At 39.5% G+C, this 26,270-nt stretch overlaps 1 protein-coding gene across 1 annotated transcript in view; it reads left to right on the top strand.

Annotated features, from left to right (window-relative positions):
- fbxo41 (F-box protein 41) overlaps positions 1 to 25,389 on the top strand; it is a 53,027-nt gene extending 27,638 nt beyond the window's left edge. The window contains exons 4-14 of the mRNA XM_028566727.1: positions 5,433 to 5,640; positions 9,793 to 9,866; positions 13,381 to 13,769; positions 17,130 to 17,368; positions 17,499 to 17,614; positions 18,101 to 18,253; positions 18,415 to 18,510; positions 18,631 to 18,749; positions 19,113 to 19,271; positions 20,133 to 20,248; positions 21,362 to 25,389. Coding sequence (XP_028422528.1) covers positions 5,433 to 5,640; positions 9,793 to 9,866; positions 13,381 to 13,769; positions 17,130 to 17,368; positions 17,499 to 17,614; positions 18,101 to 18,253; positions 18,415 to 18,510; positions 18,631 to 18,749; positions 19,113 to 19,271; positions 20,133 to 20,248; positions 21,362 to 21,424 — 1,732 coding nt within the window. The 3' untranslated portion in view covers positions 21,425 to 25,389. The remainder of the gene's footprint in view (positions 1 to 5,432; positions 5,641 to 9,792; positions 9,867 to 13,380; positions 13,770 to 17,129; positions 17,369 to 17,498; positions 17,615 to 18,100; positions 18,254 to 18,414; positions 18,511 to 18,630; positions 18,750 to 19,112; positions 19,272 to 20,132; positions 20,249 to 21,361) is intronic.
- The last annotated feature ends 881 nt before the right edge of the window (positions 25,390 to 26,270 follow it).

Here is a 26,270-nt window from a genome sequence, read left to right as displayed (position 1 = left end):
GACACAACTCTCTGGCACCGTCAGCAAACTGTAAACAAGGATCACAAAAATGTGGTTTCCTCTTACCCACGAACATGAATCGGTGTTAGGAGCACTGTGTGGATCCAGCATGGAACCACCGGCCGAGTCATTGTCTCTGAATTACGCCCCAGACTTAACAACCTCCATGTTCATCACCCAGAAAAGATGGCGGCCTTCCTTTCCAGCTCCCCCAGCGTCTGGACGAACACGCGGGTTATGTTTGACACCTTGGGGCGTTCTTTCTGAGGTGTTGGAGTGAGTCACGCTGAGAGCGAGGGGTGTGTGTGTGTGTGTGTGTGTGTGTGTGTGTGTGTGTGTGTGTGTGTGTGTGTGTGTGTGTGTGTGTGTGTGTGTGTGTGTGTGTGTGTGTGTGTGTGTGTGTGTGTGTGTGTGTACATCTGAGTGTGTGTGTGTTGAAATTAGGATTGACAACAGGAAGCAGCCACATCTCGTTTCTCTCCCCTCCTTTGTCAAACCTCCTGTGCTTTCTGCTTCCACATGACTGCAGATTTCTGATGTCTGTTGCTTTGGCCTCTGCAGTGTTTTTTCCTCACAGTCTTGTTCCCTCCTCTTCATGTTTTTTTTTTATCAGCTTCAATCCTCTGTTTTTTATCTCCTCTTTATTTCTGGATTTACCCCTTTCTCCTCGCATGTCTCCCAGGATCCAGCAGAGATATCATTTTCTCCTTCTTTCCCCCTCTGCCCACCTTCCAACATCTTTCTCAGTCTTTTGACCAAATTCCTGATTCCCTTGCTTCTTCTCGATAAAGATTTCCATGCTTAGTGAGGTTCTTTCAGCTGAGTGGTTAAGCTGCCAGGCGGTCTGATGCATCCGTACATTTCTTCCTTAGACACAGAGAGAGAGGGAAAGCTTTCCTATGTTGCCTCCAACACGTTCGTCCTCATGGGGTTGGTGCTTCTGACTCCATTAACAATAAAAATCTAATACTGTTAAATAATTAACTAAGACTAATTATAAATTCATTACAATTTGAATGCCAAAACACAATACACACCTTGCTTATCCATAGCAGTTTTAAGGTGGCTGTATATCATACTGTACTGCAGGCTGAACTAAAAACAGGGCTCAGTCATTGTTGTTCTCCGTTTAATAACTTGAATTACGAGAGCAGAACTTTTGCTATATGCTGCTTAACCAACACCACATTAGGTACAGCTCCAATCATCGAATTAAAATAAATTATACTTTTCAGTGCGTTTTTTTTAATGTGCAGAACAGTCTCACAAGCCTCATCACTACAGTGATTCTCTAAAATGTACCAAAAAGTTGTTGCATGTCAGTTTTGATTTTGGCTTTAAGTTTTGAGCAAGTTCTACATATATATCTAATTATTTATGGAAGCTGATCTTGTGTTTATATTGCACACACCAAGGGAATTCCCATACATATTTTATTAGAAGTAAACAGCATAGAAACATTGAAACACAAATTGCAAGAATAGAAACTTATTTCATAGAAATTGAAGAAAAATAAATGCATGAGAGGTAAAGATGTAACTTTAAAGTGTGGAGTGCTTAAAGCTGCACTCATATATGTTTATATTTACAATGGACTGAACATGATGAATAACGGATTGAATCGCTGATAGTGATGAACCCACAGATATTTATCACCCAACTCTGCAGCTCCCCTCAGTTCTAGGAAGCATTTAAGCATCTTGCAGCTCATTGTTTTGGTTCACCCTTACTGCCCTCATCAGCAGTTTTCAGCGATAAAGCTCTGTAGACTACCTGCACAGCATGAAACAGCAGGTAAATATAGTGGAGAGTGAATACTGGAGTTAATCCACCATCATTTCAGAAAAAGGCTTCTATGTGAATGCTATTGTTGCTCTGTGTCTGCTGGATGTGTTAATATGCTACTGTTATATGTCTAATATGTCTCAATATCTCAAATGAATGCTCCTTTAAAGTTCAGTCACAGTGAATGGAGAACATAACATTTTTAACCAGGATATAAAGGTAAGCCAAAGTTGGGTAAAACATAGGTTTTCTGGAAGTTTGTTCTATCTTTAGTACCCTTAATTGATGAAGCCCATTATGTCCCTTCATGTGGTTGAAACCCGGACCTTGGCTGTCTGTATCTTCAGTTTGTCCCTGAGAGAGATCCCTGTTAGCACAATCGTTCTCTTGTGTTCTCTCCTTTTCTAGAAGCAGAGAGGAGAGTTTATAGTTTGACAAGGATGAGAAGGATGATGGTTGAAAGAGCTTGGAGCTGAGACTGTTTATGTCTCACACACAAACACATTCTTCATGTTTTCTCTGTAAATGGCCACAGTGAGAAGTGTCATCTCCAGTAGTGGAGGCAGCGTACAGTAAAAGGCCTCTTTCAATCACTTTACACCCAATTGCATAGGGCCCAATGAGCCCAAAGTAGATAAAAATCATGTTATCTCCCATTATGAGCAATTACCAAGAGACAAACTCTAAAAAGGATTGGTCACAGAGGAAAAGAAGAGAAGTTATGGCCATTTAATTTTGATATTGTTTACGGATTCACTGATTGCTTCCTCACAGATTTGATAGTGCTTTTGTAACGCGAGGGTTCGGTATGTGGTAGTGGATAACTCTTTATGAGAATAAACAGCAGGATGGAGACGGATGACTTTCTCAAGCGGTACTTTACTGAACACCACTCACAAGAACAACAACACTTCCTTGTTCGGACCTTCCATTTGACTGCACTAACCAATCAGAAGCGAGAACTTAGACTGAGGTCAACATGAGGGAATCAGAGAGGCAGATTCAACAGAATATTCTGACTGTGTTAAATATGTAAACATGTAAATATGTAACTAATAATTGTGTAACATAAATATGTAAATTATTAACTGACTAAACATTGTAAATACATTTCTAGTAAATTAACTCAAATATAAATTATATTAAATTCTTAACCTTACAACTTTCAAATATGAATTAACTCCACTTCATTTCTCCCTGAAGTCAAACACCTAGACGGCTTTTGGATTTATTTTTTTTATCATTTTTGCCTGAGGATAAGAAAAGTTAACTGTGCCAGACAGCAAACTATTTTTTTTTTTTTTATCTCAGCTTGCCCCAATTCTAGAAAATTCACTGTGAATGTTGTTACTTTTTTTCGATGGATTCTTGATTTTATAATGGTCAGTAGTAGAGCCAAAGCGATATATAGGCGGGCCAATATTATCGGCCGATACTAAGCATCTTCCAAACTGTCGGTATCGGCATTTATAATGGCCGATAAATGAATATTTAAAAAATAAAATAAAAATGGATGAAACACCCTTTAACCATGTTATGAGTGTTGCCGTTGCATAGTTTGTCCACCAGAGGGCGCTCTACAATGTCCCTGTTGACAACACCCGTGTTTAGCCCTTTAAGTTTCATATCTTAAGTTTGTATTTTTATACATTTTATTTATCAGAACTTTAATATATTTTGATGTTCCTCTGTTCTGTTGTGACAATAAAACAAATACGTTTATTTTTAAACTGCATTATCATATTATTTTAGTGAGGACTCATCAATAACTAATGTGAGGGAAATCATATGTTATTATTTATATGTTATATAATATTTGTATCAGTATCGGCCTTAAAAATACTTTTTCAGTCGGGCTCTAGTCAGTAGTAAAGGATGTTTGCCATCAGTTGGATGTAAAAGTATCGATTTACTTTATTCCAATGAGTGGCTTGGCTTATTTCATGAGCATGGACCAATTTAAACTGGAGGGACACAGATTTTGTGTCCTCATTTCTGTCTGCAGTGATGGTCTGAAGCTTTTAATGGTTCCTTTGGCTTTGTCAAGGTCAGATGTCTGAATAGTCTTGTTGAGCTCTTCTGACTGCATTGCTTAGACAGTAAAGGCTGAGTCTGTTTATAAGGACACAGCAGAGATAAATAAAGGAAAATACAGCCTGGAGGATGTCTGCCGCTTCTGGGAATTGTATAAGTCCCATCTGGAGACAGTTCCACATTTACAGTACAGGCATTCAAAGAGAAAATAAAGTTCTGTAGAAGGGGGTTGGGTGGTGGCAAGATATTCATATATGAAATGGTTTGCAGAAAATAATCAACAACAGTCTGTATTAAGGAAAAATGCTAAACATTTGCTCGTTCCAGCTTCTTAAATGTAATAATTGGCTGCTTTGTCTTGTAGTATATCATGCCAATTGAATCTATAGGTTTTAGACTGTTGGTTGGACCAAACAAACAAAGCTCTGAGATAATGATGGCCATTTTTCATGAACATTTTAATGATTGTGATTTTACTGATTAGATGATTCATCAATTAATCCAAAAGTGAACAACAGACTCATCCATAATGGAAATTATCAGTTTCAGCCCTTATGAAGGCATAGTAACAGTAATGAGTTATAATTTTGCTGTATCAAATGTCAAAGTGACAATGTGGTTGCTCATGGTGATGCACCTACAGAGAATTATCACCCAAATCTGCAGCTCTCCTCGGCTTTACAGAGCTTTATAGTTTCAGCTCATTGTTTAGCTGTCCAGCTTCACTCTGACTGCTCTCATAGCGTTGTTTTCAGCCAGCAGGCAAAGCTCTGATAAACCCACTCTTATCTGCATGTCTTTAAATTTATGTTTTTTTCATTGTTAAACAATAACATTTTGACATTGACATTTTTTCGTTTAAATTTGTTATTTGTGGCTGATTTGGACATATACCAAGTCAAGGCCGGTTCCCACCAATGCGGACACAGCTCATTGGCACTGGACATAAGGGACCGCTTATATAATTCATAATCCAAGCTTAAATGTATTGAGTTAATATGATCTGACTAAACCCTTCTGAAGATAATCTGATTTTGTATCACCAGACCATCAACACAAATGATCATCATCATCATCAGTCATACAGTGATTTTCTTTCAGACGACACTGAAAAAAATCACTGCAGGGACTGCAAGAATTACTGTATAGTCAGCATATAGATCAGGCTGCAGACCATTACTAATGCTGTCTGAATTTTTGTTTGCCTCTGTATCTGAGTAACACACTGTCCCTTAAAATGACAGGAATTTGGCCCTGCTGTGCCTGCGGCAGTATAAATATCCAGCTGCTCTCTCACCCTCTATTTCACTTTTTTCTCTGCCTCCCTTTGTGTTTGTATTATCTCTGTCCCCAACCCTCGGTGTGTATAGTCTCCATGCAAAAAGGTGCAGAACAGCTACTCATGTGAATGCGAGTGAGGTTAAATAAAAAAATAAAAAAAGGGTCCTGCAGCAACCATTTAAGCTGAACATGTAAGTTAAGTTTTCACCACAGGCGAGGTTCAACAGATATGTAATTTGCCACCTGATGAGACAGATTTACAAAATAAGCTTTAAGAGGGCATACCCCCGAATTTAAAGACTGTCCATTGCCAATTCACTCTCTGCCCTCAGGGAAGTCGCCCAGATTGATCAGTTCCTTCAGGAGACGGCAGCACGTGAAGCCAATGCCAAGGTGCGGCTACAGCAGTTCATCGAGGAGCTGCTGGACCGAGCAGACCGCGCCGAAAAACAGCTGCAGATCATCAGCAGCTGTGGCACCACGCCGAACGGCAGCCTGGGGCGCTGCAGCCTGCAGGCCTCAAAGGGCAATGGACGCCAGGTGAGGATATCCAAACTTGTATCTTTTGTTGCATCTATGAGTTGCCGCTCAGAACACACTACATAATGCATTGTGATATATTGTGTTTCTTGTGTTTTCAGATTAGACTTGGCTGTATTGATGATATTTAAGACATTTCCTGTTTTCAGGACTGTTTGGGCAACACAAATAATACAGTGTACACATATACAATACATAATATATAACATACAAATAGTTTTAAAAATGCTGAATTGATCCTGAAGTGATGCAAAAATGTATTCAACTGTTTCAGATCTAATTTTGTGATACATTTTAAAGGGATAGTTTGGATATTTTGAAGTGGGGTTGTATGAGGTATGTATCCATAGTCAGTGTATAGATGGCTGTCGGCACACCCCTGGTTTGGAGAAGCAGACAGGAGTACCAACACGGAAGCTAAGCAATGTACTGCTGTGGACAGGGGCTGCAGAAAAACACATTTTAGCCACCTAAAAAAAAAAGCCCCCCTATTAACAAAAAAAGACGCAATATCAGTTTAAGTGTAGGCTATATTTAGAATATTTTCACTGCTTTAATTTGCCATCAGACAGCCTTTCCAACAGGGAACTGAAGCTGTTATATCCATCTATGCTCTCTTCGAAGCCACCAGACTCCTTTGACATAAACAGTCATTTTTGCCTTACAGAACACAGGAGATGCTGGTCTACCACTGCCTTGATTGGTTAGTTTGTTTGTTAGTTCCTAATCTTTTTAAAATACTAAAGTCACACAATAACACTAACTAACTAACCGATCCAGGCGGCGGTAGACCAGCAACTCCTGTGTTCTGTTTTTGTCAAAGAAGTCTGGTGGCTTTGAGGACAGCATACTGTAGATAACGGCCTCAGTTCCCCGTCAGAAAGAGCTGTCTGACGGCAAGGTAAATAAGTAAAAATATTCTAAATATAATTTAATATAAAAATAACTCTGTTAATTTCAGAATCTAGGTTTCTCTCATTTAGTTATTCACATTTCCAACGTTACATTTGTAATACCCATTTACAAAGTTTGATAAACTGGCTGAACACATTACCTGGCCAAAAATATGTGGCCACCCAAACACTTTTATATGTGCTGTTAAACTTTTTTGCAGGAATTTTGCTCCCATTCAGTCACAAAAGCGATTGTGCCAGATTGGCGCGTTGATGTTGATTGATGAGATCTGGCTTGCCATTTCCGTTGCATCCCAAAGGTGTCGACGGGGTTGAGATCAGTGCTCTGTGCAGGCCAGTCAAGTACCCCAAAATTGGAAATCCATGTCTCTATGGACCTGGCTTTGTGCACAAGATGTCATGTTAAAACAGTTAAGAACACTTAAAGAAGCACGTTATTGTCTAAACTATTACTGTATGCTGTAGCTTTACATGTAAGATTTACCTTAACTAGAATTATAGCCCAAACCCTGAAAAACAGCTCCAGACCAAGATTAAATAAAATATGTTGATTGGAGTGTCTACATACTTTTGGCCATATAGTGTTTGTATCTACAGCATTTTTGTATTGTAATCAAAGTGATGCTCATCCACCATCGATTGGTCTTATGAGGCTTGATCCCTGTTTGCTTTACCTTCAGCATCAAAACGGTGAAAATAGTGGAGCTTACACAATGATAAAAATGAAAAAGCAGACACATTCTGTTCTTTAAAAAAATATTCAAACAATCATCCAACACCACTTACAAAAGGTGTGACCTGTTTCAGTGCACAAATCTGTGTGCTGCCATGGAAACCAGTTCTCGTTCTTGCTTGACGTTCCAACATGATTTTGAATCACATGTAATGTGGTACAGACCTGCCTGAGAAAACATTAGCTATTTCTTTTTTGGCTCATTTTTGGAGAGATTCTAAGTACAAAATCTTCTCTTCAGATCACTGTCCATTAGTGCAAAAATATTGTCCACATCACTTTATATAGCCATACAGTACAAGCAATAACGTAAGTGATACCTCTTTATAATGCTGTTAAGTAACCTGCTGCAAAGATTTCTGAAATCGTTAAATGACATTGTTCTAGCAAACAAGAATTAGTCGGTCATGTTGAATATGATGGAATGAAATATACATTTTTTTTCTCTGCCATTTGACCTGCGATTGAACCGAAACACTGCTACCTAAATTTAGATGTCCTCTCTTTGGATTTAAACATCAGTTTCATGCGGGACTGTGAATAATCAACATGACAAGTACAGGTGTGGAGTCACAGACTGGTTGACACCTTGTTACACTGTCAAGGGAAGCCCGGACACTCACAACCTCACATTCCGTCTCTCTGTCACAACATCAGCAAGTTCACCCTTATCTCCTAGGAGACAGGTTTTTAGAGCCACAGAGTAGAGAGGAATTTTAGGACTGACAGTGAGAGATCAGATGGATGGCTTGTTTTCTGCTCACTCTAGTTCAACTCGAGCTGAATCTAATGCATGTGTTTAAAGGAAGTGCAAGGTGACGAGAGATTTAATTTGATGGTAGTTTTTCATAAACGTTTAACAGAGAAGACGACAGGAGGACTAGAGAAAGACTTGAGTTTAAGAACAGATTGAAGTTTTATCCTCTGCTGAATGGATTTTGTACTATCCATTTCTTGGAGTTTTGTCCCTTTTCTGCTTTCACTGCCGGCTGGCCAGGAATGAGAGCCACGGATGGTGTTTGCCTGTTTCCTCCATGGTCCATTTTCACTGGCACTAGGCCAGAAACAAGCTGTGTGAGTAGAAGCAGAGAGAGAGAGAGAGAGAGAGAGAGAGAGAGAGAGAGAGAGAGAGAGAGGGGGCGAGAGATAGAGAGAGAGAGAGAGTGTATGTATGTCTATGTTTGTGCACATTTTCCCTCTGTGGCACGTCGCCAGTCTGGTACACAGAGTTCCACCTGCCACTACTTCACACACACACACACACACACACACATACACGTACAAAACGCTACAGGCTGCACACTTCAATGCACAGGCAGCTTTGAGTGGTGTACGAAAGAGTGACTAGGAGGATTTTGCTCTCAGGCAAATAGAGAGAGTGAGAGTCCGGCTGCACACCCAACCACCATCAACTACACTTAAACCATTCTCATCTGCTTTCAGATCTACAACCAAATATTTTTGGTTGCATGAAAGACGTTGAGGGTTTTTGTGTTGCTCGAGTGAAGGGTCGGTCGGTCAGTTAATCTGTCCATTTAACACTTTGTTCAAGAGCAAGATATCTTGTCTACTCCTGGCCAGAGTGCCAGGACGTTTGTCATGGATATTCATGATCCCCAGTGGATGATTCCTAATGGTTTTTGGTGACCTCCTGTAGCATCACTACATGAAAAGATTTACACTTTCACAAAATAAATATGAAAATCCAATGTACAGTAAGTTTGGCATTACATTTATTGAGCTCCGTCACTGGATTTCCATGACATTTGCTGTAGGAATTCCTGGTCCCTCTGATCTGTTGTAGTGCCAAACCTTTATTTTGAAGGATGAGAAATATCCCAATAAAATAGACATGTCATTTATCCATTACAGTAATGCGCAAGAGCCCTTTCCATTTTCTTCTTCTTTTATTTTGTCACCCTCAGGAGAAAATCATCACAATAATCTTAACAAGCTTCTTCTTGCCTAACTTATCATTTGTGACTGATCATCATTTATTCTTATTGTGTTGGGAAAGGGTTTGTCCATTGATGTCCTTGATTTATGCCTGATGCTCTCACCAGCCATAATGTCGCTCAAATCTGGAAGCTGAAGCAAGATCAAACCGTACTACTAAACCATACCGAAAATGTCTTTAATTAGAAGATCACTAGTGTTGCTTGTTTCAGTTTTGATTATTTGAACTGTCACATAAAGAGAAGCTTCCCACAATAACAGCAAAATAGGCTACTTTTTGATTTTATTTACCATTTGATTTTAATATCTTTTCAGTGGGAATTTGTGAATTTTTGAATTGCAGCCTCATGAAAAACTCCTAATTTTCACAATCACAATTATCTAAAGGTTTCATGTAGATTGTGGAAAAAATAATGGTACAGCCAAAGTATCTAGGCTGCTATCAACTCTTCAGTAGCCCACTTAGGAACACATTTGAGCCGGACATGTCTAAGGAAGTTTAGGGGTACTGAGTAATTTTATAACACTTGCATGTCTGTGTTTTTCCAGAGAAACTCCAGCAACTCTGGGAGCACAAGAGGCATGTACCAAGTGTCGGAACGACGTTCGTCCCCCAGCACAGGGTAAGTCAGCACACTGCTCCTTTTCCACATTTACACGATTTCCCACCTCTGAAATGTAATGCATCCCGACCACCACTGTGCCATAAGGAGGTTTAATGGTACAAGTGTAGACCCTCACTAGGAATCATTTTATTTTTCAGGGAGAAATCCTGTGTGGATTGATAGAAGTAGTCTGGGGGAAAGAGCTGGAGATTTTGTGGCTCTTGGCTAACAATTGAATTTGGTGCACCTCCTCTTTCTTACCTTGTGAGAGCTGATGTAGTGAAACACTGTCTGTCAGCTGTGTGGAAATATAACAGAACTCCTGGAGCCGCAGAGCTTTTAACCACCATCTACTCTGTTGGCCGCCTCTGGCCTTTGGGGTACAACTTGTCAGTCCTGTTTATAAATGTTTGCAAGCATGGCACTTGCAGTTACAGTAACTCAGAAAAAACAATGAAGATAATGGAAGTGACATGGTTACAACCTGTTACAACCCGCTTTATATTAATTTGTCTTTTCCACATTATTTGAAATTGAAACTACAGAGATTATGTTGTATAGATATAAGGTTTCTGTGACATTCATAGACCAATGAGTGTGCTCGGATGGCAGGTTAACACTATGGCTCCTCTACAGAAATAGAGCTCAACAGTGTGGTTCTGGAAGTAAAAATCCCATGGATTTTCTTCATAAGGATTTAGATTATCAGCCATAACGTTTAAACCATCCGAGGTAGACTGACCACAAACTACGTGTTTGTGAAACTAAAGTTTCTGTTCCTGTAGAAGTCTGTATGAAATCAACCTTGTTTTAAGAAAAACATGTTTTATCTGTGATCTTATGGAGAAAAAACTACACTACCCACAATCCTAAGCATGACAACGATGTCTCTGTTACCATAGAAACGTTTGCTGTACCCATGAGCTTCTGCCATTGAAGTCTCTGATAGTTTCTGTACACAGACTTTACACTTTTTTGCCATTTTCAAAATGTTTTTTTTTTGCGCCGAATCAAATGTTTTATGCTCACTATTCATCTCGTAGCTGGTTGGCTTGGTTCCAGACTTAAAACTCTTTATATAAGCAATTTTTGAAATGTCAATGAAGAGATTGAATGGGGAAAAACACTTCCGGAACCAGAGCCGTTGATAAAGTACTAATCTATTTGTCGATCGACGGAAAATTAGTTGTCAACTATTTTTAGAATAATTGATAATAATTGTTAAAGTTAATAATCAAGAAAAAATTGCCAAACATTTGCTGGTTCCAACAGCTTCTCAAATTTGAGGATTCGCTGTTTTTTTATTATTTTAAATTAAATGTATTTGGGTTATAGACTCGTGGATGGACAAGTGAATGGAAGATGTTGCCCTGGGCTCTAAGGAAATATTCCACCAATTTGTGTTTTGTGTGTTGTTTCACATTCACGCTTCCATATTAAGATAGTAATATGTAGTACATTGTTGAACACTGTGATGTATAATGGAATAAGTCAGACTCATTCAGTAAAGGCTGTGAGGTGCAGATTGGACGTCTCTCTACATGAGGTGTGACTGAAGTATTTCTGTGTCCCTGCTGGATATTTCCGACACACGGCTGTGGCATAAGACTCTGACTAACACAACTGTCATTCCCAGTTGGTGTGTGAATGTATTTCCTAACGTGACGTCACGTAGAACCTGTCAGGCCTTCCCCATTGAATCATTGGTGGCACGACACACACACACACACACACACACACACACACACACACACACACACACGGTAAGACAACAAAAACTCTCTTAGCCTTCTGTCTTCTGGTTAATAATAGCTCTTTATCTGGGATGAAGGTCATAATCTCAAGTGTGCAACAGCTTTAGTGATTTATTTATATTGACCTCACAGTCATGAGTCTACATGTCTACATCATCACAAATTTCCTGTATTACATGTTTCACATATGATAGTATTAAAGTTAAGATATGCACAGATTTGATCAAGGTATATGATAATTTTCTCAAAAAAAATGTCTCAATGCTTATAAAGTAAATGTGATTCTTCTCTATCGGAATCAGGACATTTAACTGTTTAATTGTGTAAAGCTACCTTTTCATTTTGATTTGCACATTATGGGACAACACAAGCAGTGAGATGACACAAGGGGGCGGGGGGGTGTTGTTTCTTCCACTGATTATTGAGTCGTTTTACTCTCTGATGCTTCTTTGCATTCTGAATACACCCTCCGAAATAATTAATTAGCAATTGGTAATCATGAGCTTCTCACGATTTGGATCAATTCATATTACGTCTTGCTATTGATTTAAAGGTGCACTATGAGTTCCTGCATGGTCACTTCTGTTGATGTTCCAAGTAAATTTCTAACAAAACAGAGCAAGCTCGCCCTTCTCCCCATGTTTCCGTAACTGTCGTGACTAACTGACTAACTGCCCCAACCATCTTGTCGGTGATTGGCTGGAGTGGTTTGTTGTATTTTGGTGCACAACCTGTGCCCCTAGTGTTTGTTTGACGTTGACGACCCCTGTGTTGTCTCCCGAGACCGGGCTTTTTCACAGCGTATTCAGGGGGCAGGCAGCTAGCGGATCAAGGAGAGATGCCTACAATTTGAGACAAAAAGGAAATTGCACTGAAACCATGCAGGAACTAATAGTGCACCTTTAATGTTGACAAAACATTCAAACAGTTTTCATCAGGTTACTGCTTTACAACCAGCTCATTAAACTATAATGCATCACAGTTTTGTCATTGACCCAGTTTAGATAGTTGAAACCATAAACAGGCCACACTTTTTTTTGGTTTTACATAATCTAAATTCATATTTGTGGCATGACATGCATCTCATCTTCTTTGCATCCTTTTCCCCTGCAATTGCTGATAAGTGCTACCTGCAGTATCATCTGTTATTCTCTTTCATATTTATTCCTAAAATGATGCATGCAGACGCTTCCACTCTTTTTATTATGCTGAGAGAAAGAGGAGGGAGCACTGAGAAGGCAGAATGGCGAAAAAGAAAGAAAAATGTCCTACTTTTTGAGAGGCTGATATTTGTAACTGCTCATTACTTGTATTGGCTGGGAGGTTATTTTAAGTACTGTAGCAAGTACGTACAAAAGCTGACCTCATTCTACTATAAATCCTCTGAAATGCAGCTGTTCCTTATCAGTCATACAGTACCTATTTGTGGTTCACTTTTGGTTTCAGAAGTGCATCCACTACTGTCAAATAAAACACCAATACTGCTGTTGTCCTCAGTGGACCTTTAAGAATTTTCAGATGAGAGTGCAATCATCCTCTCTTTTAACGCTCTGCAAGAAAGCGAATAAGCTAATTTCCCGAAATGCCAAACTGTTCCTTTAGTCTTTTGTTGATAGTAATATTGATGTTTTTATTATGTTCTGTTGTTGATTGTCATTATTGTGATTATTCAGAATACAGTATGGCATGTTATTGGATATTAGTATTGAGTATTCTATTTCAAAAATATTAATAATTCAATCATTATTTATAGTACACTACCTTCTCTTTTCCTGCAGAGCATCAGGGCGGATCAAGTCTGTCTCACAGGGCTCTGGAGGTTACGACAGTGACAGCGTGGAGATGCATCCCATGGAGGACTGTCCCGAGGCTCAGTTCTATCAAATGCAGTGCCGGCTGGGTGAGGGGGGTTACGAGCGCTCCCCTGGGTGTGGCGGTGGTGGATCGCGGAACTGGGGTCTTCGTAAACAGGCTATCCAGAACTGGCAGCGGCGACCCTACAGGAACAGCACTGAAGGCGAGGAAGGAGACATATCGGACGTGGGTTCCAGGACCACCGAGTCTGAGGTGGAGATGTGGGAACAAGAGAGGAGAGCTGTGGCGGAAGTTCAGCAGTCTGCCCCTCCATATTCTCACCACGGCAGGGCAGGATATCGCCCTAACACAGGTAATGGCCCTTTGGAAGTTCTTCAAACCCGTTATTTTTAGAAATGTACACACTGTCACACACTTTCTCCAATCTCACATCCAGACACATGGGAGCCAGGATTCACAGAATAAAAGCCTTAACATGACTCCCATAAGAGCAGTGACTGATGTGGATCTAGGTCAGGTTGAGATGCAGTCGCTGTAATGCTGCTGGCGCTGTGTGCCTGACCAAAGCTCCTTCTACAAACTGAGAGTGGATCAGTCATGAGCATATATGGTAAACATGGAGGAAAGAGGCCCCATGTCTCCTTTAGCGCATTTTAACTCCTACGGTGGCCGTATTATAACAAGAAGTACAACTTCGTCAGTGAGTGTTCCTTCCAGTGTAATAATAGTTTACACGCAGCTGTTCTAGCTGTAGCTAGTCTGTGTTAGAACTGCACATGACGTGAGTTGTCTGCCAGGAAATCATGACACACATGATTACATTTATGTTACAATCCTTTTTTTTCATTGACACGAGGAAAAGTATCCTAAACGTCATTCTAGCGTTATGCACAACCATGCTATAGTTAGCCAAGCAACTATAAAACTTACACAAATAGGCAGAATTACCTGTCGAGAAGAAAGCAGGCGACTTCGGTGTCCCTTTTAAAATCTTTGCTCCTTATGAGCTCTTTCCATCTTGGAAAAAAGCCACTCCAATATTAACTTTGGTGTTGTTGCTTTACCTGTTGCGTTGTCGTTTTAATTCTCTTTTTAACTGCCTTGGCAACTCCGTTACACGTCCTCGATAATAGCCGTGATCCTCCATCCTCAATAGGCTTTCAAGTCTTCCGGCAATCGCGAATAATCTCTTTGGCTAATGTATTTTAAAGATGGAGGCCCTACATGGCTGCCGCCATTCGAGCAACTTGCTCGTATGTATTCTGAATGATTCTGAATGGCAGATTCTACGCGTACGAGAATACTTTGATTAGTTGTTGGAAGTAATTACACATGAATGTGCACATATTTGTGAAAGAACAAAGGGGTTTTTGCTAAGAATCAACAAAAAAATTACACAATGGAGCTTTAAAAAAGGCCAGCAAGTCAGCACTTTGACGCATAATGAGACAAATAACCAAAATTATACTGTATGTGTCCAAATTGCAGGTGCATCAATGAGAAAACTGAAAAAGTATTTAATATGTGCTGCACTGCATTGACAAATAAGAAGCTGATATTAACTGAATGCATTTAATTTGAATAATCAGTTCAGGGTGTATAAATCCTGCTAATTGGCATACAACCTAATATGCTTACAATGTGATTTTACCAGCTCAGGTTCTCTTTTCATAAGATGATTACACTATTTTGTTTACTACCAGCATGTCTGTTATAGATGATGAGTAAACCAAGTTGTCCATTGCTGTTGTTGTTATACAATTTCTTTGTGTGTCTGTGACTTTGGTAGAACATATTGGTATTTGCGAGAGCGCTGTTTGCTTGTTTTGTCATCTCCATTCCTCCTCTCATTCTTAGCTTTGCTTCTACGAGTGAGCCGCCAAGTCAGATGGCCAATCATGCCCGTGCATTTCTTCAGATCCACAGATTGTGCATCTCTCTGTTAACTCTCTCCTGTGCTGCCAAAATCCTTTAATTCACTGCTTCTGCCCTCCATTATTCTTCACCTGCTGTCCGGTTTCTTCTAAATACCAGGTGGATTGAGGCAGTCTGGGAAACTGAGCCAGAGCCTGATGACAAATTGTAATGAACTGCTATGACTGCCGCATTAACTGAAAGGTTCTCACGTAACACTCAAGTTCTCAAGTCATGTAACTGGTATTCCTTTGCTCTGACGTAGTTCTCCTTATTGGGAGAGTCTCTGCCAGGTTTTTATCAGATGGTATGTATCTACAAGCGCAGTTTTTTTTCTCAGCATGTAACGCACAGCTCGGCTTTTTTAGTGCATTTGGCAGTCTCGAGCGTAGGTGGTGTGTGTGAGAGAGAGAAAGAAAGAAAGAAAGAAAGAAAGAAAGAAAGAAAGAAAGAGAAAGAGTAAGAGAGAGTGAGAGTGTAAGTAATGGTTCATAGCCCTGATGGTTTCAAGCAGACGCCTTCCAAGGCCATAGATGAAATTAGTCATCCAGGAGCAATCTTGCTGGGAGGAATAAGATAGGCTTGGATTGGACACATGGTATCAGCCAATAGATAGCAATAGAGAGAATGCAAAGATGGAAAGAAAAAAAAAAAAATTATGTAACCTCATTTAGTGTCTTGTTGAAGGTTGGCGCCACCGTGTGACAGAATATCTTTTAAACATTGTTTGTGGCATTTAAGTGTATTTGTCTTTAGAAAATTGGTCTACAGTAACAGAAGTAAACTAAAGTCCATTTCTCAAGCTTCAAGTGAAAGAGTTAAATTAATTTGGTCTTTTTTTATGCGTCTGTAAGTTTACATACTTAATCATAATCAAGTTTATTTACGTTGCAGTTGTTCAGTATCAAAATCAACGATTACAAAGTTCTTTACAAAAAGAAAACATATAACAATAAAAAACAAATTAGTTAATAATGTAAGTGAAATAGTAAGAACAAAATCAGGAAATTGACTAATAAAATACCAGATATTTACATATACAGTACATATAAACAAATGAAGCCCCCAGCCAAAAGGTTCCTGCCTGAGGACCTCAGACTAATACATAACTAAGAGATTTAATCTGGGGCCAGGCCATGAAATGCTAAAAGTAATGAAAAATCTATTCTAAAACACACTGGCATCCAGGATTAGAACATTTAATAAAGAGTAATACAGGATGTTCTCTTTTCTTAGTTTTGTCAAGAGTCTGACAGCTGGGCAAATTGTTTTCTGATTTATTCCAGTTAATGAAAACATGTATGATGTATTTGATATTATTTCAACATAGTATGTTTTATTTTTACCTTATTTATTTGTATTTTCCTACGTCAGTTGCAATTTTAATTTTGTTGTACTTGTACAGTGGGTTTTATGAGACGGTAGAGAAAAGATTGGATGACTTTGCCTATATGAAATTCATAGTTGAGGGTGGAATTTTACACCTAGCCTTCTGACAGATCTAACAAAGACTGGGTTTGTCGGTGTAGATGGTCGGCGCCAATAATAAGGATTTGAACTTTATAATCTTGCATCAGAATATACTAAAACCGTAAAAATATGGAACCTCCCTACCAACTTTAAAGCCGTCTCATATTCCAAAATTGTAAAAAAATAAAAATAAATCCTTGATAGCTTTGAAGTCCAAATTCATACAGGGCTCTAATGATCCAAAATAGTCCCTTTGTTTTACCATGGGGCGGACCACTCCCACATTGTGTTAAAGGGGTTAAAATACTCTGGCTTTTTCTTCCCACAGGTCGGTCTGATGGAGTTTACAACAAGCCATGCCGACATGAAAAGAGCCCGTCTAAATCCAACGAGGTTATCAGTCCAGAAATTCTGAAGATGCGTGCAGCTCTCTTCTGTATCTTCACCTACCTGGATACTAAAACCCTGCTGAGAGCCGCTGAGGTCTGCCGTGACTGGAAGTTTGTGGCTCGTCACCCAGCTGTGTGGACCAGAGTGCTGCTAGAGAACGCTCGCATTTCCTCCAAGGTGCATAGTTAGCATTTAAATACTGTATGCAGTGTATACAGTAAGTCAGTAGCATTATCAAAGCAGTAGCATGTAGCTGTATTGTCTTTGCTGTTTATTACAATCACTGATCGCAATGTTTCTACCTTAGTTCCTGAGCACATTGTCTCAGTGGTGCACTCAGACGCATTCCCTCATCCTCCAAAACCTCAAACCAAGACAGCGGGGCAAGAAGGAAACCAAGGAGGAGTACCTTAAAACCACACGGTGAGACTCAGATATATCTGCACACAGTTTCCAAACAAATACCTAGTCACTTTGGGCTACTTATTATTACTGCATTGAGTGTTATTTTGGCTTTGATAAGCACATTGCTTTGCAAACTATTTAAGTGAATAACATTCTAAATGAATGCTTAAACAGTGATTGGAGGAAGCCAACATAAGTGATTGAATGCTGTTTTTGTGCTGTTTGATTATGATCAGCATGTAAAATATCAGCTTTCATTTCCTGAAAGAAGACGAGGTAGAAGTTTGATTTGAGCGGGAAAAGTGAAGTTGTTTGTGTCTAAATGTTTTGTCTGAGGAGAGTATAGTGCGGCTCCAATCTGCTCTGACGGTGCGGAGACGCGAACACTGGAGGAACATTTTGTTATAAATGGTTGGAGTGCTGTTCTGAACGACAGGAGAATTACTTCCTCTGCTCTGTCTGTCTGTCTTTTTCTGTTGACCTTCCCTCACATTTCCGTCTAAGTGGCTGTCTGGAGGAAGGTCTGGAGGCGTTGTTAAAGGCCACAGGAAGTAACCTGCTGATACTGAAGATTTCACACTGCCCCAACCTGCTGACCGATCGCTCCCTCTGGCTGGCCAGCTGCTACTGCCGAGCTCTGCAGGCTGTGACCTACAGGTAGACCAGAACACCCAGGTCCCATCGCTGCACAAACAGTACAGTTTAACCCCATTGACTTTGCTTTAATGAGTCCATTGGACTGCACTCAGGTTTGTGCTGTAGTAAGTGCTACGTGTGTAATATATAAACACAAAGTGTGAACATGTCTTGTGTTCCAGAAGTGCCACAGATCCAGTTGGCCAGGAGGTGATCTGGGCCCTTGGAGCAGGTTGTAGAGACATCATCTCCCTACAGGTGGCGCCGCTACACCCATGGTAATAGACAGAGAAATATACTAACTTTTAAATGATAACTAATATTCTCTCTAATAATATCTGTTATGATATCAGTGCTTATTAAATGAATGAACATGGACTGTATTTTGTCTCTTTTAGCCAACAACCTGCCCGTTTCAGTAACCGATGCCTGCAGACGATCGGAAGATGTTGGCCGCACCTCCGTGCCCTTGGTGTGGGCGGGGCTGGATGTGGCATTCAGGGGCTGGCCTCTCTCTGTAAATATGGCTTTATAGAACTACTATTAAATTTTTTGTTTAATTCGTCTCAGTGATTTTAGCTACAGTGTGAAAAATACAATGTTTTTTAAATTGTGACCATAACATTTGTGTATTGTCATATCAGGATGTACTGATATGACAATAAACTACATTTAACCAGTGTCTTGTTCGTACTTCCGTTTTAGAAAAGGAAATTTATTCCCATATTCTTTATAACAATGTGCATTTTAAACACCATTGGTTAAGACCTTAAAAAAAGGCTTGCATGCACTACTGTAAAATGCACTGTTTTCTTCTATCTTGACACTCCCTAATCTTACCCATCTCTGTATTTCCTCATCAACCCCCCGCCACCACCAGCGAGGAACTGCATGCGCCTGCAGGTGCTGGAGTTGGATCATGTGAGTGAGATCAACCAGGAGGTGGCAGCAGAGGTTTGCAGAGAGGGCTTGAAAGGTCTGGAGATGCTGGTGCTCACCTCCACACCAGTCACCCCCAAAGCCCTGCTCCACTTCAACAGTGAGTTTGAATACTGCTGTACTGATTCACTGTCTAAACCTCCTGTTGTGAATATACAACATTTACATGTTATTAGTTATTATGTAATGTCTGATTTAGTACTTTACTACTGGTCACACAACACTGTGCTGCAAGTGTGTTTTAAATGTACTGAACAGTGTAATCTCTCAATATATCACACAAATAATGCAATATTTTTGTGATATAAAGGTATTATTAAAGCTTTAGTGCGTAACTTTTTTTATATTAATGATTGTCTGTTACATTCAAGCCATCGCCAAATGAGTTGATACAAAGCTAATTAAGCCTATCTGCTCCACACTACTCTCTCTGTATTTCTCAGTACGGCTATGTTCAGAAGATTGTGTCGTACGGCGACTTTAGCATGCAGAAGCTTGAGTGAAAATAATTACCTCTTCTGAAGAGTTCATCATTTTTTAATCCTCAGTGTCCTCCTTTGCTACTTGCAACTGCGTGGAGGAGGGGTGGGGGCGCGTGCACGATTACGGAAGGCTTGTGTCATGTGGATGCAACAACAGTGGTGTTGTCATTACTTAGAATTCCTCATGGGTGCAACAGAAACTATAGCTTTAACATCAGGCAATAGAAATATTTTGGGTGCTGTTTAAGGTTATGCTACTAAAACAATATAGGTTACGGTTACATTTAGACAGATACATATAACTGTTAAGGTTGTTTAAAAATTGATAAATCTGAAAAAAGAGAAAAAGAAAAATACTGTGTATTTACTTTTCATAGTCATACGTACAAATGTATTATGAGAACACCCTGTTGAGGCCGGAAACAACCAACAACCACCAAAAGCATTCATCTGCCTAAATCCTCCTTCCACTCATGCAGGTGTTTGCCGCAACCTGAAGTCTGTCGTGGTTCAGATTGGTATAGAAGACTACTTTGAGGACCCCAACAGCCCTGAAGCTAGAAAACTGTTTGATGAGATGGTTAATAAGCTTCAGGTACCAGCACACATCACCCACTACTCTTACATGTGCACATACAAGTTTCCATGAGGAAGAAAAAGTCTTTCTTCTAACTGCACAATGGTGGTCCATCTTTGGATGATCTGTTGTAAATGGAAACCCATAGAGGCAAGCCATATTTCTTTCTTTTTTTTCACCTGTTTTCACATATGTAAATGAATAAATAAATAACCTCTCAGGGCTTCAGTAGTTGTAAGCACATACATACATAATAGTTTCTGTGCACATTTAGGCTCCCAACAGGAATATACATATTGTTTTGGGTTTTCCCACAAATAACTCTGCCGTCCATCAAGTGCACTGTTGACTTTGTAAAGGTAATGACTAACAGGGAGGTGAGCTGTGTTAAGACGTCTGCACTCTGTTAAGAAGGTTTTTTTTTTGTTTCTAAATGTACAGTTCTTTTTTCTGCCACTATGTCTTTTAAGTTTTGCACCCCAGTATGCACATGACTAACAGCTTGGCCAATACTTGTTTAAAGGATAAGATTGATCTATTTTTATCACAACTACACATCGTTTAAAACCATGACTCAGTCCTTGAAGTCTCAGTGCTGGTTGGTTGTGGATGCGCTGGTGCTAACTCACTCGAGCAGAGGCTTAATGTGAGAGGCTCGGGTCATTCTTACAGCTGACCACACAATAACAGAGATATAGAAGCTGTAAAATCCTGGGTTTTATTTATGTTTTGTTTTTATGAGTCAGTTTACAGTGTGTTCCTCTTGGATATCACACCCAAGATGGTGGGGTTGCTCTCAGCAGTTAGGTAACCTCTCCAAAAGCTGCAAACGGCTATGATTTATTTTTATCCGTCGCTTTTTAAGTTTTCTGTGAAAAGGAAACCAAAGTTCTCCGCTCGTATTTAATCATCCATTTTTTGAAGGGAGTTCTGTAGAGGTGATGCTTACAGCCGTCCTTAACCTGCTGCACCGCAATGCTTCACAGTTATTGTACACAGTTACTGCTACTGAAGAAAAAAAACATAAAGGTATGAAGACGAGAGGGAGAGTCAGATATTTAGAAAAGAATCATACAGAGGTTGCCTTTGAGAAAATGTAATTCTGATATCCCTTCCTCCTTTTTCTTTCAGGCTCTGAAGAAGAGACCCGGCTTCTCCAAAATCCTACACGTAAAAGCAGACAGTCTCTGCTAACATCTTGTGTGCAGATTTTTCAAGTCTTGTAGAGGGGCCATCTTGGCTCCAGTCAATCAAAAAGACCCAGCTGTTTTGAGCCCGCTCCACTGGGTTTGAATACGTCTGCAGAAACAACAGATGATCGCCACGGTGAACCAGAACCAAGGCTCAATGTGCATACTCCACAAGTACAAACAAAAAAAACTCATTCACTATTCCAGTAAGGGGAAATCAATATCGCCTTCATGTTTCATTATGATTAAAAGGGGAGGCTTATTTGGACAAACAATGGCAGTATATATATATATGCATATATACCGGTATATATACATATCAAATAAGACAACAAAACTGTCAGATTCCTCTTCCTCATTTTCTGCTTTCACCGTACAAATGGATTGTGTCGTCGTACAGAGCCAAATTCCTTTCTTGAAACGGCCGGAGCCAGGTGACAGCACTGTATTTAACTGTCTGCATCTCCGCAATGCTTGACATATACTCAAGACTACCTTCAACACTGACAGCTCGTGGGCAGGAACACATTATAAAGAGTGCATACTTTCCACAGGAAGTACATGGAATTGTGGCAGGAGTAAGAAAGTACAGATAAATTGATTTCCCCAAGCGATTTTGAGTTCTTAAGAGTCTCGAGAAAGGAGCTTTATGTTTGTGTGTGTGTGTGTGTCGAGGATTCAATAAATGGTTTTCCAGCTTGCCTGCCCCGCACTGCACTGTGTGTTGAAACTGTACAACTTTCAACACGTTCTGCTTTCACCCAGGACAGAAACATGCTGCACCAGCTCCAGGCACAGTGGAGAGAGCAAGGACAGCCTCACTGTAACACACAGACCTTGACAGTCTTCTTAGCCAATTGCATGGCAGCGATGCATTTACCCTCTTCTACCATCTTCTCTGCTTCCCGTATGTGAACAGCGTCATATCACAAACCTGGACTCAGTGTTTCTTTGATAGTTGTATTTCTCTCAAAAACTGGTGCCATTTGTAACAGTGTGTGTCCTCATTCCAGTGAGCGTTTTCTCCAATGTGCCATTAATGAGGGAAGAGGGACCATGTACAGTAAGGCAGATGTTTAACCTCTTCAAATCAAATGTAACTTGTTGGAATTTGATTTGAGTCTAAGCAGCTCTTACTGACCATAAGGGTGTTGCGTTTCATATGGAACATGGTTTCCAGGTGTATACAGGTGTTTAGGTGTTTATATATGATGTGACTTTCATACTTTACCATACTAATAACAGTGCCATTCCTATTAATAGTGCTCATCATGGCCGAGGCCCTGATCAATCCTGATTTATATTTTTTATCTGACATCCTCTGGCTCCCTCTGCTGGTTTTTCCCAAGGATTTACACAGCCAACAGCCAGCTGGTGTGATATGTACTCTTTGCAGCAAGGAACATGTATCACCTTTACTATTTTGCAGAACTCACAGTCTTTAGTATCACCTTCAAATTAGGGATTTGATTTGATTCAATCCATGGCTACAATTAAGTTAAACCTACATTGCAGAAATTCTCAAGAAGTATGGGTAGCAATACTTACAGTCCTGTACACTCCTCTGCTGCAGATAACTTAAAGGGAGTGTTCCAACTATTTTACACATCAAGATTAGTTTATTATTCATAAGGAGTACTACTCAGTCTGTAAAAAAAAACAGTTGTATAATGTCTTCGAGCTCTGGAGGAGTCAAGTCTGAGAAAATAACCCTCATAACGCTTATCTCAGCTTGGAAACTACAAATTTATAGCACAGAAAGCTGAAGAAGAAAAAGAAAAGACTATTTATGGGAATTTTTGGAGCTTGACTAGGGACCAAAAGTCATGATTTTTCTGACTTTGCTGCATTGTTTTATTTTCTCTTGCGAGTCCACAAACATTATAAAAGTGCAATACTAAATCACTGGAGCTCCTATTAGCCACCTAATATCACTTCACTTCAAAGAAATTGTGCACACAGTTTTGAAACAGGTTGTAAAATGATTTACACATCTGGCGGAACATCACGTCTCTTTCCTTGCAACACGTTTACCGCAGGTTGCTTAACAAGTTGTTCATTTAACCTTGCACACCACATTTGTCTTTACAACACACGTTTGTGAGCGGAGTGTGCAACAGAGCACAGTGACAGTTTCCAGGAAGGCTGAGCAGGGGCCTGTCACAGGGGGCTCTTAAAAATTCAAAAAGTCACTGACGCAGAGAGCTGTGAGCTGATGTTTTTTGGGGTTCTCTGCTTTATTGTCAAAAAATGTTTGTGAGGACTAGTGTAGCTGCCTATTGTAGTAATGATGTTCCAGGTGAATGTGTGAGACCGGTTGTCGGTGTCCATTCCTTCGTGTTCTTCCAGTACTGCATATTATTATCCTACACTGGTACTGATTCGATCGAGGGAAGTCGGTTTGTGGGAAAGGTGTAAAAACTTGGCTGACACAATAGAGAAAACACAAAGCACTTGTTTATTTTAAGTTTTAGACAATCCTGCCTTCGCTATCAGCTACTCTGTACATAATGTTTGTAAAAAAAACAAAAACAAGAAGAAAAAAAGGACCAACATTTGATGTTATATAATATTAAGGTCATACTTATGAGTGGAAAAAGTTGAAGTTTACAGGTCTTCATTCTGTAAGCATTTTTTCCCCAAAGTTGAATGAAAGATAAACATAGAGAATTATATTATGTATACTAGTAGTGTTGAAATGCAGTTGTGTATTAGATACTTTATATTAAATGTGCATCAGAGTCATATAGAGATGGAAATTATATAAGAGGATAAAGATGATAATTCAGCTATTTATTTCTATAAAAAAGAGCGATGTGTATAATGTTGGCATGTTTGTGTTCAAGCATCAATCATTAAGTTGCCTTCTTAACTGTTCTGCTACTGTGACAAGAAAATTATTAGATGTTTAAAGAGCTTTGATTGCCTGCAGGTTAATAACGTTTCTCTTTATTTGATTCAGTCTGTTGTTGCACTAGTGAGAAAAAAAAAAAGATATTTCAGATGTTTATTATAAGAGTGTTGTTTTTAATGTTCAGCTATTTCTCAGTATTTGACAAAATATGATGCACTTTTTTTCCTGAACACTTTTATCGGCCCGTTGGTCATTGGTTTAGTCAGAAACGACGCTGGTTTCTGTCAGCGGGATGCCTGGCGGCGCCTGCTGTTGTGGTATGAAACCGATCGGTTTCATCCGATCGGTTTCATGGGAGGAAGATTTTGGAAATACAGCGATTACATATAAACTTGACTGAACAGAAGTACAGTTTCTCTTACACCATCTCTCATATCTCATCAGTTGGGAAGTTAAAGATTGAAACTGATTCAACTACATTCAAGTGCTTTTTCGGTTTCATTGCCAATATGACCTTATGCTCACCTTTGTCTTTGTTTTCGTTTTGCATTATACTGTAGATTTCACACTCATACATTTGCTCCATCGTGAAAATGGACCTGCTAAACATGTAAACTGCAGATTAGAGGTGCCAAGAATAATTTTTGGCTTACATCTCAATTCTCTGCCTCTCCAAATATAAAGCAGAATCATTTCTAATCTATTCATTTTGATTCAGAAGCTGAAGCATCACTTATAAACCAAGGTGCTTCCTCATGTTTATTTCATCATTTCATAATTCAAATCAAGTCGTATTCCTCTTCTGTTGCAGTTCCATATCATGTATCATACTGTGCAATTTAAAAAACAGTGTCTGAGTGCTCATGTACCTCTCTGTACATATCTTATGTATGAATGATTGTACTCTGCCCATTCATCTGAATAGTATTTTACACATTACCTCAACACTTATCTGGGCAATTAAGTGTGCAGTTTGTCTTTGTAATCTTTTTTCATTTCTGACTGTCATAGACAGGTATGCCAATTGACCCATGAACTTCATCCATGTTGCTATAACGACAAAATAGATTCTGTCGCTAAAAAAAAAAACGTTCCCAAAAGATGATCAGCCTTCTGCAATGACTGCAATAGATGGAAATGTTTTACTACTCATTTTCACTCATTTGTTGTCATCAATAAAAATGCTTTAAATTGTATTTGTTCATACTTCAGCTATTTAAAAAAGATTATGTTTAAAAGTACTGTGCAAATTCATTCTTGAGCGAACTATCACTAACACCAGTTCGCAGTGAGGTATGTGGACTATACAGAACCATGACATTGTGTCTTGAAAGATATGTTTTCTGTTGAATTTCATAAATGCAATCTGAAAAAAACCTCTGCATTCACGACACAATGCTGAGGTTCAAGAGGGTCAAAAACATTGCATATAGAGAAAGGAAGCCTTTACACACTGACGTTGAATGAAGCAAAGCTGTGAATGCTTTAAGCATCATGAAATAAATTTAATTCACCTGCACTGTATTTGGGTGGCAGCGGAAATCTCAAAAAAAGTATCCTGCAGTTGGAACCATAGACTGTGTGCGCTCACACACACACACACACACACACACACACACACACACACACACACACACACACACACACACACACACACACACACACACACACACACACACACACACACACACACACACACACACACACAGGGAAAAGCAGGTGAAGCAAATTTAACGACGGCTCGGTACCATCAGGTGCTCCAGTATGTCATTTTCATTTCCTGCTTTGATAAACTGTCTGTTTAAAAAAGTATATTGCGTCTTCTTTAACTGCAGGTTATTCATTGCTGAAAAAGAAAAGAAGAAAGAAAATAAAGCACACATACTTAAAAAGCATACTCAGCACAAATAGTATGAGCCTGGATATATATAAATGTCAATAAATGATTATCTGGAATTTTACTTAGTTTAATTAGCAACACTATCCTGTTTACTTA

The sequence above is a fragment of the Perca flavescens genome, chromosome 2 (assembly GCF_004354835.1).
Source record: "Perca flavescens isolate YP-PL-M2 chromosome 2, PFLA_1.0, whole genome shotgun sequence".
NCBI lineage: Eukaryota > Metazoa > Chordata > Actinopteri > Perciformes > Percidae > Perca > Perca flavescens.
This window is presented reverse-complemented; position numbering and strand designations above follow the sequence as displayed.